Below are 10,709 nucleotides of genomic sequence, written 5' to 3'. Positions count from 1 at the left end.
GTGTGTGTGTGGGTGCGCTTGAATGATGCACACACTGTTTCTACAGAAAGGGTTGGTCAGTTGAGATGAGATGAAATGAGATGTTCTGTTATTAATCCCTCAAATTCAATTTGTCAGTTGTATAAATTCTTGGCAGCAATTTTTTTTCAGTATTTTTCAGTGTGTAATGTACTTCACAGGTAGCAGAAGTCTCTAAACATCACTGATGTTATGTTACTTTAAGCAGCAGTGCAATAATGTCTCTCTAATAGTTGTGAGTTTTTCATTTGACGCTGTATGTTTCTGCAGATCCTAAGCAACCTGTAGTCCCACCAAAGAGTGAAGGTATGGACACTCTGCCTGTTTTTGTGTGTGTGTGTGCATGCTTGTATGTGCATGCTTGTATGTGTGTGTGTGAATGTTTGTGCCTGTGTGCACGTGTTTGTGCCTGTGTATAAGTGTGTGCTTGTGTGTGTGTGCGTGTATTTGTGCCTGTGAGTGTGTATGCGCGCGTTTGTGCCTGTGTGTGCGTGTATTTGTGCCTGTGAGTGTGTGTGCACGCGTTTGTGCCTGTGTGTGCGTGTATTTGTGCCTGTGAGTGTGTGTGCACGCGTTTGTGCCTGTGTGTGCGTGTATTTGTGCCTGTGCGTGTGCACGTGTTTGTGCCTGTGTTTGTTTGTGCACTTGTTTGTGCCTGTGTGTGGGTGCAGGTTTGTGCCTGTGTGTGTGTTTATTTGTGCCTGTGTGTGTGTGTGTGTGTGTGTGTGTGTGTGTGTGTGTGCGTGTGTGCGTGTATTTGTGCCTGTGTGTTTGCACGTGTTTGTGCCTGTGTGTGCATGTGTGTATACATGTTTGTGCCTGTGTGTGTTTGTGTGTGTGTTTGTGCCTGTGTGTGTGCACATGTTTGTGCCTGTGTGTGTGTGTGTGTGTGTGTGTTTGTGCCTGTGTGTGTGTATTTTTGCCTGTGTGTGTGCACCTGTTTCTATCTGTGTGTGTGTGCATGTGTGTGTGTGCATTTTTGTGCCTGTGTGTGTGTGTATTTGTGCCTGTGTGTGTGCGCACCTGTTTTTGTCTGTGTGTGTGCGTGTGTGTGCATGTGTGTGTATGTGTGCGCATGTTTGTGCCGGAGTGTGTGTGTGCACGTGTGTTTGTTCCTGTGTGTGTGCATCTGTTTGTGCCTGTGTGTGTGTGTGTGTGTGTGTGCGCGCGCGCTGCAGACACTGTATCTACAGAAAGGGTTGGTCAGTTGAGATGAGATGCTGAGTTTTTCATTTGACGCTGTATGTTTCTGCAGATCCTAAGCAACCTGTAGTCCCACCACAAAGTGGAGGTATGGACACTCTGCCTGTTTTTTGTGTGTGTGTGTGTGTGTGTGTGTGCATGCTTGTATGTGTGTGTGTGTGTGCGTGTGCATGTGTGTGTCCGTGTGTGTGTGAACGTTTGTGCCTGTGTGTGCGTATTTGTGCCTGTGTGTGTGTGTGTGTGTGTGTGTGTGTGTGTGTGTGTGTGTGTGTGTGTATTGTCCATCCAGGTAACATCCTTCATATTTTTTAGGTGGCTTCTCTGATGATGATCTTTTGGATGGTAAAAACCCTGATGCCAGTCAAGTGGATTATTCTGACGGTACATGTTCATCTCTTTGGTCTTTTTTTTTTTACTCAACATTATTTAATTTTCATAAAAAGTGATTGATAAAAAATAGACTTACACCATCTACTTAACAATCAGATTTTTTTTTCTAAAAAATTCAAAGGGATAGGGATAGGATTCTAACGGATAGTGGAGCTTCCAGAATTGAAAGAAGTTGAACTATTCAGAAAAGCTCAGCGTGGCATTAGGATTAGGATTTTTAATTGTTCAGGTCACAAAATGGAGGCCACGTTAGAAAAACAAACATGGAGTACAGAGTGTTTTGCTAATTATCCAAATTGAGTTAAAAAAGGAATAATATAAATAAAATAATAAATATAAATAAATATAACTAAAACACAAACATTGCTGTTTTTAGAGACGTACACTAGTACATGATAAGTAAAATTTATCTACCTTAATGTATTTTATTTCATTTAGATAGCAAGCTAGACTAGCTAGGACCGCCTAGAGCGTTGTTATGGTTACAGTCCGTGAAAGCATTTTTTTTATTAGATTTTTAACTTGTGAATATGCTTTTCATTGTAATCAAGATTCAAGTTAGTAACTGTTAGCAACTTTTATTTACGTTGTTCTCTGGTTTACAGTTAGCATGCGGTGCTGTCTGTGTTAGCCTGGAAGATGAAGGAAAACACGAATTTGACAATTATTTACAGTTAACTAGTTGACTGGTTAATCTGCTATTAAATAAATGGTTCAAAATCTGACTGTGAAATTCTAGACTCGTGCTGAAATCGAACATGTTTTTATCTGAGAAAAATTGCTACCTCATTACTAGCACTTAGTTAGCTAGCTAGTGACAGTAGCAGTATTAAGCCCTATTCGGACGGGACTAGTTTTACAGGGGGTCGTTAGAGAAATTTCAGTTTCACAGACGTACTTTGTGATTTTAATCCCGTCCGAATCTGCCATGTCTGATTTTTCTCACACGACCTGTGTAAAAATTCCAGAGCAAAAATTTTCTTGTCTGTTTTGGTCAACGTAAACTACCGTGTCAACCCTAGCGCACCGGTATTCAAGTTTATTGATCAGTCATATGACCCATACGCAATCCACGCATCCTGGACATGTGGTCTTGTGCAACGCCCACATGTAAAACACAGACACTCCTACCTCCGTAATAAACACAGAGATGTTAGTTCCATCCGAATCCATACATGAAATGACAGACGTCGGCTGAAAAAAATTCTAACTCAAACGTCGTTTGGAAAACTAGTCCCGTCCGAATAGTGCTTTAGTCATATCTATATGTATTTTCAAAACATATACTCATGTACATTCAAGTACCCTTGCATTTCTAATCAGGAGAAGATAAAGAAATGTTCCTGGACCTTATGTGTGGGATTTCCTTTGAAATATATTAAATCTAACCACAGTGTGTAACTATGATCATTATTTGTCCCCTGGGCTTCATATCTGACCACTAAAAAACCTTCTGTTCACAAAACCTTTTTGTATTATTCCATGTGATCTAATATATAATATAATAATGAATTCTTATTTGATTATATCACTAATATAGAGACATTTATACAGAAAAAACTGTCAAATATTTGCATGCATGTGTTGCTTACATTTGTTTGTTACGTTTGTCTTTTTAGATGCTCATAACGATCAACCTAAAGGTAAATACACATTCTTTCACTTATATTAAGCACTGGAGTGTGTTAGTGCCGATCTTTAAGAATAAGGGTGACGTGCAGAGTTGCAGCAACTATAGGGGGATAAAGTTGATGAGCCATACAATGAAGTTGTGGGAAAGAGTAGTGGAAGCTAGGCTAAGGAAGGTGGTGGAAATTTGTGAGCAGCAGTATGGCTTCATGCCCAGAAAGAGCACAACAGATGCAATTTTTGCTCTGAGAATGTTGATGGAGAAGTATAGGGATGGTCAGAGGGAGTTGCACTGTGTGTTTGTAGACTTAGAGAAAGCGTATGACAGGGTGCCAAGAGAAGAGCTGTGGTACTGTATGAGGAAGTCAGGAGTAGCAGAGAAGTATGTCAGAGTGGTGCAGGACATGTATGAGAGGAGCAGGACAGTGGTGAGGTGTGCTGTAGGTCAGACAGAGGAGTTCACAGTGGAGGTGGGACTGCATCAGGGATCGGCTCTGAGCCCCTTCCTGTTTGCTATAGTGATGGACCAGTTGTCAGAGGAGGTCAGACAGGAGTCTCCTTGGACGATGATGTTTGCAGATGACATTGTGATCTGTAGTGAGAGCAGGGAGCAGGTGGAGGAAAACCTGGAGAGGTGGAGGTTTGCGCTGGAGAGAAGAGGAATGAAAGTCAGTCGTAGTAAGACTGAGTACATGTGTGTGAATGAAAGGGAGGGAAGTGGAACAGTAAGGTTACAGGGTGAAGAGGTGAAGAAGGTACAGGAGTTTAAGTACTTGGGGTCAACAGTCCAGAGTAATGGAGAGAGTGGGAAAGAAGTAAAGAAGCGAGTGCAGGCAGGTTGGAGTGGGTGGAGAAAGGTGTCGGGAGTTCTGTGTGATAGGAAAATATCAGCAAGAATCAAGGGGAAGGTGTACAGGACAGTGGTGAGACCGGCCATGCTGTATGGTTTAGAGACAGTGTCACTGAAGAAGAGACAGGAGTCAGAGCTAGAGGTAGCCGAGCTGAAGATGTTGAGGTTCTCTTTGGGTGTGACAAGATTGGACAGGATTAGGAACGAGTACATCAGAGGGACAGCCCATGTTGGACGTTTGGGGGACAAAGTTAGGGAGGCGAGATTAAGATGGTTTGGACATGTTCAGAGGAGGGAGAGTGAGTATATTGGTAGGAGAATGTTGGACATGGAGCTGCCAGGCAGGAGGCAAAGAGGAAGGCCAAAGAGGAGGTATATGGATGTAATTAATGAGGATTTGAAGCTAGTGGGTGCAAGTGTTGAGGATGCAGAAGATAGGGTTAGGTGGAGAGAGATGATTCGCTGTGGCGACCCCTGAAGGGAAAAGCCGAAAGAAGAAGAAGAAGAAGAAGCACTTACATTCTTATCTAGCTGTTAATAGTGGACTAAAGGAAATCGTTCCCTGTCATGAGTTCCTGTTAATCTCAGCCGCACACAAATGTTAAGATATTATGTTTTTGAGTGTAAATATAAAGAAACATGACATGTACTAAGGTACCTTTTTTTTAGTAACTTACTGGAACACACACCTTAACTACACTCTTGGAGAAAGCATTCTATGAAGAGTTCCTACACAAGTTCTGTCTAGGGGTTCTCCATAAAACTTTACTTTAAGCCACTTTATATGTCATGGAACTCATCCTTATACAGTCTTAATGGTTCTTCATCAGGGTACAGTATATGGTTCTATAAAGAACCTTATGTTTCCAATGCACAAAAGGTTCTCTATACTATAAATTATTTTTTTTATGGCATTAAGAAAAAAAGGGATTATTTTACTTTTCTTTTACTGAAAGTTACTTTGGGGAACCAAAAAGTGGTTCTTCTATAACATTCGAGCAAAAAACCCTCATTGGTTCTTCTTGGCAACTTTATTTTTAACAGTGTACGAGTACTTAAGGGTTCTTTGAATGATTCAGGTGATCTGACTATGAAAACACTGTGTTATAGAGTTCCCTGGGAGAGAAAACTGAATGTTATAACATTTAGAAAAAAGAGTTCCTTAAGTGTTTCTGGCTTCCTTGTAGCTTTTCCTTTCTGAGCTGGTATAAGGTTATTAAGAGTTTTGGGATATGGATAAGTTGTTATTATATATATATATAGCTATATATATAGCTACTATATGGAACTTTTTCTGAAGTGGAAACATGATGTTGAGTTCCACACGGGTTCTTTAAAAGGGACCTAGTCTTCAAAAGAAGCCTTTCTTCTAAAGAGTGCTAGATGGAAGCTTTTCTCATAGACATCTAAACGTATAGAGGATAGGTCTAAATAGTTTTATGGGCTTCTGGGTTCAATTTGGAAAGTTTTATCAATGGTTAACCCTTTATTAAATGGTTCTACGTGGAACCTTTGCAGTTTTCCAAAGAACAAACTGAAGATTTCTTCTTTCTTGTTCACAGCATAAAGCTTAAATTAGCCATTGTTTTTTTATTCCATAGGAAATGCTTTGCTCTGAAATGTAGCGTGTCATTTCCTAGTACAATTATATGTTTTTTGTTATTCTGTAAAGCTTAAAGACTATTGAAAACTGTATTTTAAACATTTATACATAAAAAAATAATATTTATATTCAGTAAACAGTAGTCGCTCTAGCCTAGGCATATGTTTTTTGGCAATGTGGATGATTACGTTCTTTCTGCTACACCAGTGCCCTTGGGTAATAATGTTATGACTGTCTACTCTTCTTCTGAGGTGTGACTTTAAACCTTCTTTTTTTCTCCATGCACACGCTGAAAGATCTGTATTTGTGGTGTCCTTTAGTTCTTTAATCTAATACATGGGCCATAACTCTCCCTTACTTCCTTTCATTCCTTTTATTATCTTTTCCTTCCTCTTTTTATTCAGTTTTTCATTGTCTTAACTAACACCCTCGGTACTGGTTACATAACTGGCTCTTTTGCTTCTCTGGTGGAACATTAAACATTTTCATGGACAATTTGGAAAGATTTGGATATTTTATGATGTAAAATGGGATTTAAGCATTCCTGGTTTGATTCAGACTTACACATGTATACATAGATATGGAAATCCTGATGGACGTCTGACTATGAGGGATTGAAGGGAAAGAAAGTTCTCACTGAATGGTTATACAGTAAAATGCATGCGCTTACTTGGAGTTATGGCATTATAACAGTAGGGTCTCATGAAGCACTGGTAGTTTTAATTTGGTCTTTGTTTGCTCCCTGTACATAAATGCTTGTGGGAATTTCTGTGTTTTGAAGAAGACAGGAACACAGTAGTTCTGATGAATAAAATGTCCCATAACTCTTTACATAAGCATCAGACAGTCCAGAGCATGGAAACAATTATACCAGTGGTCTCTGAATGCGGTGCTTGGTGACCTCAGAAGCCATTTCTTCTTCATTTTGGATCCACATTCGTCTTCTAGACTACTGGTGCTTGAACCCCTTGATTCATTGGCTATATACTACATTTTGATCACACATGTTGCTAGACGTTCTTGGATGAGTCAGTAATGGAGCAATTTGGGTTGTTCCAAAATGTAATAGAAAGCATGGTCTGCTGGGTTTTCTTTAGCTGTCCGTTATGTCAGAGACGGTGCCCTAAAATCTCTGCTTCGATATCCTGTCGTTGCAGAACTACACCAGCAGTGGCAGAAGGTCCTGACGTTGCTAGGAGATAACTTGCCAGAAGGCCTCCAAGCCTGGATTGCCAACTCTAAACAAGTTATAGTGTCCCTTCTAGAAAAGCTGATGGAACTGCTGGACTTAAATGAAGCAGAGAAGCAATCGTGATGATCCAATGGGCAGCGGGTCTCTCTGTCTGATTTCATTAAAATCAGGAGCCATGTTTGAACATGTTTCTGAAACTGGTTTGGTGGCAAGACTGTTATTGGGCTTTCTGTTCATATTACGCTTTGTCTGGAGTTTCTCAGTCTTACCTTGGGATATTGGATTTGACTTATTTGCTTTTTTCTTGATCCCTCAATTGTTCTTTTACCTGAAGTATGTCCCATTTTCCAACCTTCCCTTCCTTCCTTTCATTCTTTTTAAAGACCTTGTCCTTCTTTGTATTTTCCTTCCTATACATCAGCACCTGTTTTTTCACTTGCAGAACTACCCTTCTTCTTTGCTTGCATGAAATCTATTCTACCAATCCAGTAGTGTTGGTTTAATAATGTGTTTGGTTCTACTTTTTGATCAAACCAGCTCCTCTGTGGTTTCGTGGTATGAAGTCTTCCCTCTCACTCGGGGCTCGTAATGATACATTCCTCTCCAAAAATGTCATCGAATTCTCTTTCCATTCTCGCAAAACTCTGACACTTTGAAGTTCTGGTTTCACCCTGAAATTGTTTGTTAAATTGAAGTTTTTGTTACACTCTGTAAAATATTTTCCAATATTAAATATAAATATTTTAATATTTTAAATCGGTATGATTTGCAAAACTGTATAAAAGCTTATAAAAAAAATTAGAACATTTTTCCAAATTGAATTGTTTACGTTTAGACTGATTTTCTTGTACATTAGCAACTAAAAAAATTTTAACTAGGTAAAGATTTTCCAGGGCTGAACCGAAAAGCATTTTACCGGCTGAATCTCAGAATGAGTAACAAAACACTCACCATTAAAACTAATAAATACATTTCATAATCAACCACAAGCATGTTCATTAAAGCCTATTTGTGTTTTAATAACACAAATGATCTAAAATTTGCAGTGCATATTCAAGTTATTCTTGGAATTATTTTATTTGATTATAAACGCAGAAAGACAATGAGTCTAAACAAATAATTGCACAAGATGAATTCATATCAGCGTCAGAGTGTATGCCATATGTAGATGTCAGTTTTCTGCATTATATTTTGCATTAGATTGACTATGATTCATGGAGATGCACTGAAAGGCTTGTAAATGTTGGTTATGATTAATAGTTATTAAAGTCAAGAAATCAATCAAAATTCATATTTAAATTTTTTTCTATAGCGTTTTAACAGTGGACATCGTCTCCAAACAGCTTTGCGGCACATAAGAAACATAATGCAAAAAAAGAAATAACAATCAATCAATAAATAACATTAAATTAGGACACCATTTTGGTCACATGACATTTACCAGTAGTTTCCTTCTGGTCCCTCACAGCTAGCCAGTTAGCAATATCTTGACTCCATAGCAGCTTTTATTGGCCAAGGACTAACCAAGAGTAGGACTGACATGTAAAGAAACCAATCACATTTTGTTTTGTTTAGCGAACTTTAAAAGAAAACTTTCCCAGTACCTCAGAAAAATCTGTTAGAATGAGAGATTTAGGTCATTTTCTGCCTTTCTGCTTTCCTCACAAATCTCTTGCTTGTTTTGCCATAGTCTTTTTGATATCGCCTCAGGTGTTTTTCAACCCCTCTTTAGACAAAACCTTTGGTGTTTGGATTGAGAGGTTCTTAATTAAGAGGCTTCTCTTGGGTTTAATGTCTTTGTTCTTTGAAACATGTTGTCGTAACAAGCTAGCCGTCACTGTTACTGACATTTCAGTAAGCCTAAAAGAGAGAGAGAGAGAGAGAGAGAGAGAGAGAGAGAGAGAGAGAGAGAGAGAGAGAACATGAGTCATAACACATACCACTCATAGCATGTGTTCATTAGTGGGAGGAGAACAGTAGAGATCAGACACGTGGTGTTCTCTGAAACGTGACGAAATGAGAGATGAAGTCCTCACTGCACATGTTCTTTACTTTCTCTGAACACATGGGATTTTACTTTTTTTACATGGGAAACATAATGCAAAAAAAGAAATAACAATCAATCAATAAATAACATTAAATTAGGACACCATTTTGGTCACATGACATTTACCAGTAGTTTCCTTCTGGTCCCTCACAGCTAGCCAGCTAGCAATATCTTGACTCCATAGCAGCTTTTATTGGCCAAGGACTAACCAAGAGTAGGACTGACATGTAATCACATGTAATCAAATCACATGTTCTTTACTTTCTCTGAACACATGGGATTTTACTTTTTTTAAATGGGAATTTTTTTACCTTACATATAGATTTTAACTAGCTTCTGTTTTTGTACTGAATGCAGACAATGTGATTTTAATGTTTTATTGTTTATTACTGTTTATTTCTCTTTATTTGTGTTTTCTTTTTTCTCCCCTTTCCTGTGTCTAACTTCAACGGCTCTTGAGTTTCTTTAAATAAACCTTAAATGAAAGGTGAAACCATTTTGAATTCCTTCACTAGAGAAGCCACTGCTATTATTAAATCTCTGAGCAGGACTTATCTATAACATGGCATCCCTGATGACCTTTTAAGATTGGTGTGTGTTTAATGTGTTTGCGACCTCTTACGCTTCAGGGTGTTTATTGGGAAATGGTCTGAATTCTGACTGATCGATGGCTGGCTTTAAAATAAAAAAATAAATATTTTTTTTTTTCAAATCTGTGCAAGTCTATAGATGCCTTAGTGCATTTTGATTTAATTTTGGTGTTTTTTTTTGTTTGTTTGTTTTTTACCTCAACTTTACTTTTTACCTCAACTTCAGTATTGTTATTGGCTGGAAATAAAAAAAATAGCTTCTCAGTATATATGCTAATATAATTTTAATAACTGAACAAATTTCAACATTTTCACAATAAAGAAATAGAACTAACGGCTTATCAGAAAAAGACTTAATGGATAATAAAGTTTTTGACAGTGTTCGTCTGAGTCACTTGTGCTTAACAGTGCTATGTGGCTCTGTGGCGCAATGGATAGCGCATTGGACTTCTAAGTAACACTCAGTGAAGAGATTCAAAGGTTGTGGGTTCGAGTCCCACCAGAGTCGAAGTTATGTCGGTTCAATGAAAATAAAATATGTACATTGGTTCCTAACTTTCTTCAAAAAAATCATCTCCTGTTAGACTTTGGTACTGTTCGCAAATAAAAATAAAGTAGGTTCAATGGTTCTTAAGGTCCTATAAAGTTCACCAATATCACTTGATTTCATCCAGGACTCTAAGTTATTGGAATATTTATGAAATCATGGATGACCAAAACTACCAATGTTGCTGATATTTCAATACCAATGGTAATATTTAGGTTTATATTTAGTAACGTTTATATTTAGAAACATTTTTAAAAGCGGTTTTCTAAGCAGTGTTACCTCATGTGGCTCTGTGGCGCAATGGATAGCGCATTGGACTTCTAAGTTACCCTTGGTGGAGTGATTCAAAGGTTGTGGGTTCGAGTCCCACCAGAGTCGAGATTATGCCGGCGTCATGTAAATATTGAGTTATTTGTTCATACACACAAGTAATACATTTTGCAAAGTTTCATCAGCTTTATTTTACCTGAGCAATTTCTAAAACCTTTATAAAAGTCATGACGAGATTTAAAGCTTATAATCTGAATAATTGGGTTATTTTTATTATTTTTTTTATTATTTTTATTTATTTTTTATTTTTATTTTCTAGTTTCGGTTTCTGCTTTAGTGAAAAAGGAAATCTAGGAGTGGTGTATGTGGA

The 10,709-nt window shown here is 38.1% G+C and overlaps 1 protein-coding gene and 2 non-coding genes across 6 annotated transcripts in view; all 3 read left to right on the top strand.

The window, feature by feature from the left end:
• cd99 (CD99 molecule) overlaps positions 1-10,709 on the top strand; it is a 29,276-nt gene that overhangs the window by 11,066 nt on the left and 7,501 nt on the right. For 2 of the 4 annotated variants that reach the window (XM_060860191.1, XM_060860192.1), the window contains 4 exons: positions 289-324; positions 1,274-1,309; positions 1,534-1,602; positions 3,231-3,254. In XM_060860191.1, the coding sequence (XP_060716174.1) occupies positions 289-324; positions 1,274-1,309; positions 1,534-1,602; positions 3,231-3,254 (165 nt within the window). Of the gene's footprint in view, positions 1-288; positions 325-1,273; positions 1,310-1,533; positions 1,603-3,230; positions 3,255-6,850; positions 8,809-10,709 lie in introns of those variants that run through there. The other 2 variants (XM_060860194.1, XM_060860193.1) reach the window with 2 other exon arrangements.
• trnar-ucu (transfer RNA arginine (anticodon UCU)) lies at positions 9,939-10,030 on the top strand. The gene is given in 2 exon segments: positions 9,939-9,975; positions 9,995-10,030. It is a non-coding gene; the product is annotated as a tRNA-Arg (tRNA).
• Positions 10,356-10,447, top strand: trnar-ucu (transfer RNA arginine (anticodon UCU)). The gene is given in 2 exon segments: positions 10,356-10,392; positions 10,412-10,447. It is a non-coding gene; the product is annotated as a tRNA-Arg (tRNA).

The sequence above is a fragment of the Tachysurus vachellii genome, chromosome 24 (assembly GCF_030014155.1).
Source record: "Tachysurus vachellii isolate PV-2020 chromosome 24, HZAU_Pvac_v1, whole genome shotgun sequence".
NCBI classification, from domain to species: domain Eukaryota; kingdom Metazoa; phylum Chordata; class Actinopteri; order Siluriformes; family Bagridae; genus Tachysurus; species Tachysurus vachellii.
The sequence above is the reverse complement of the archived record's forward strand: the minus strand, read 5'-3'. Positions and strand labels throughout refer to the sequence as shown.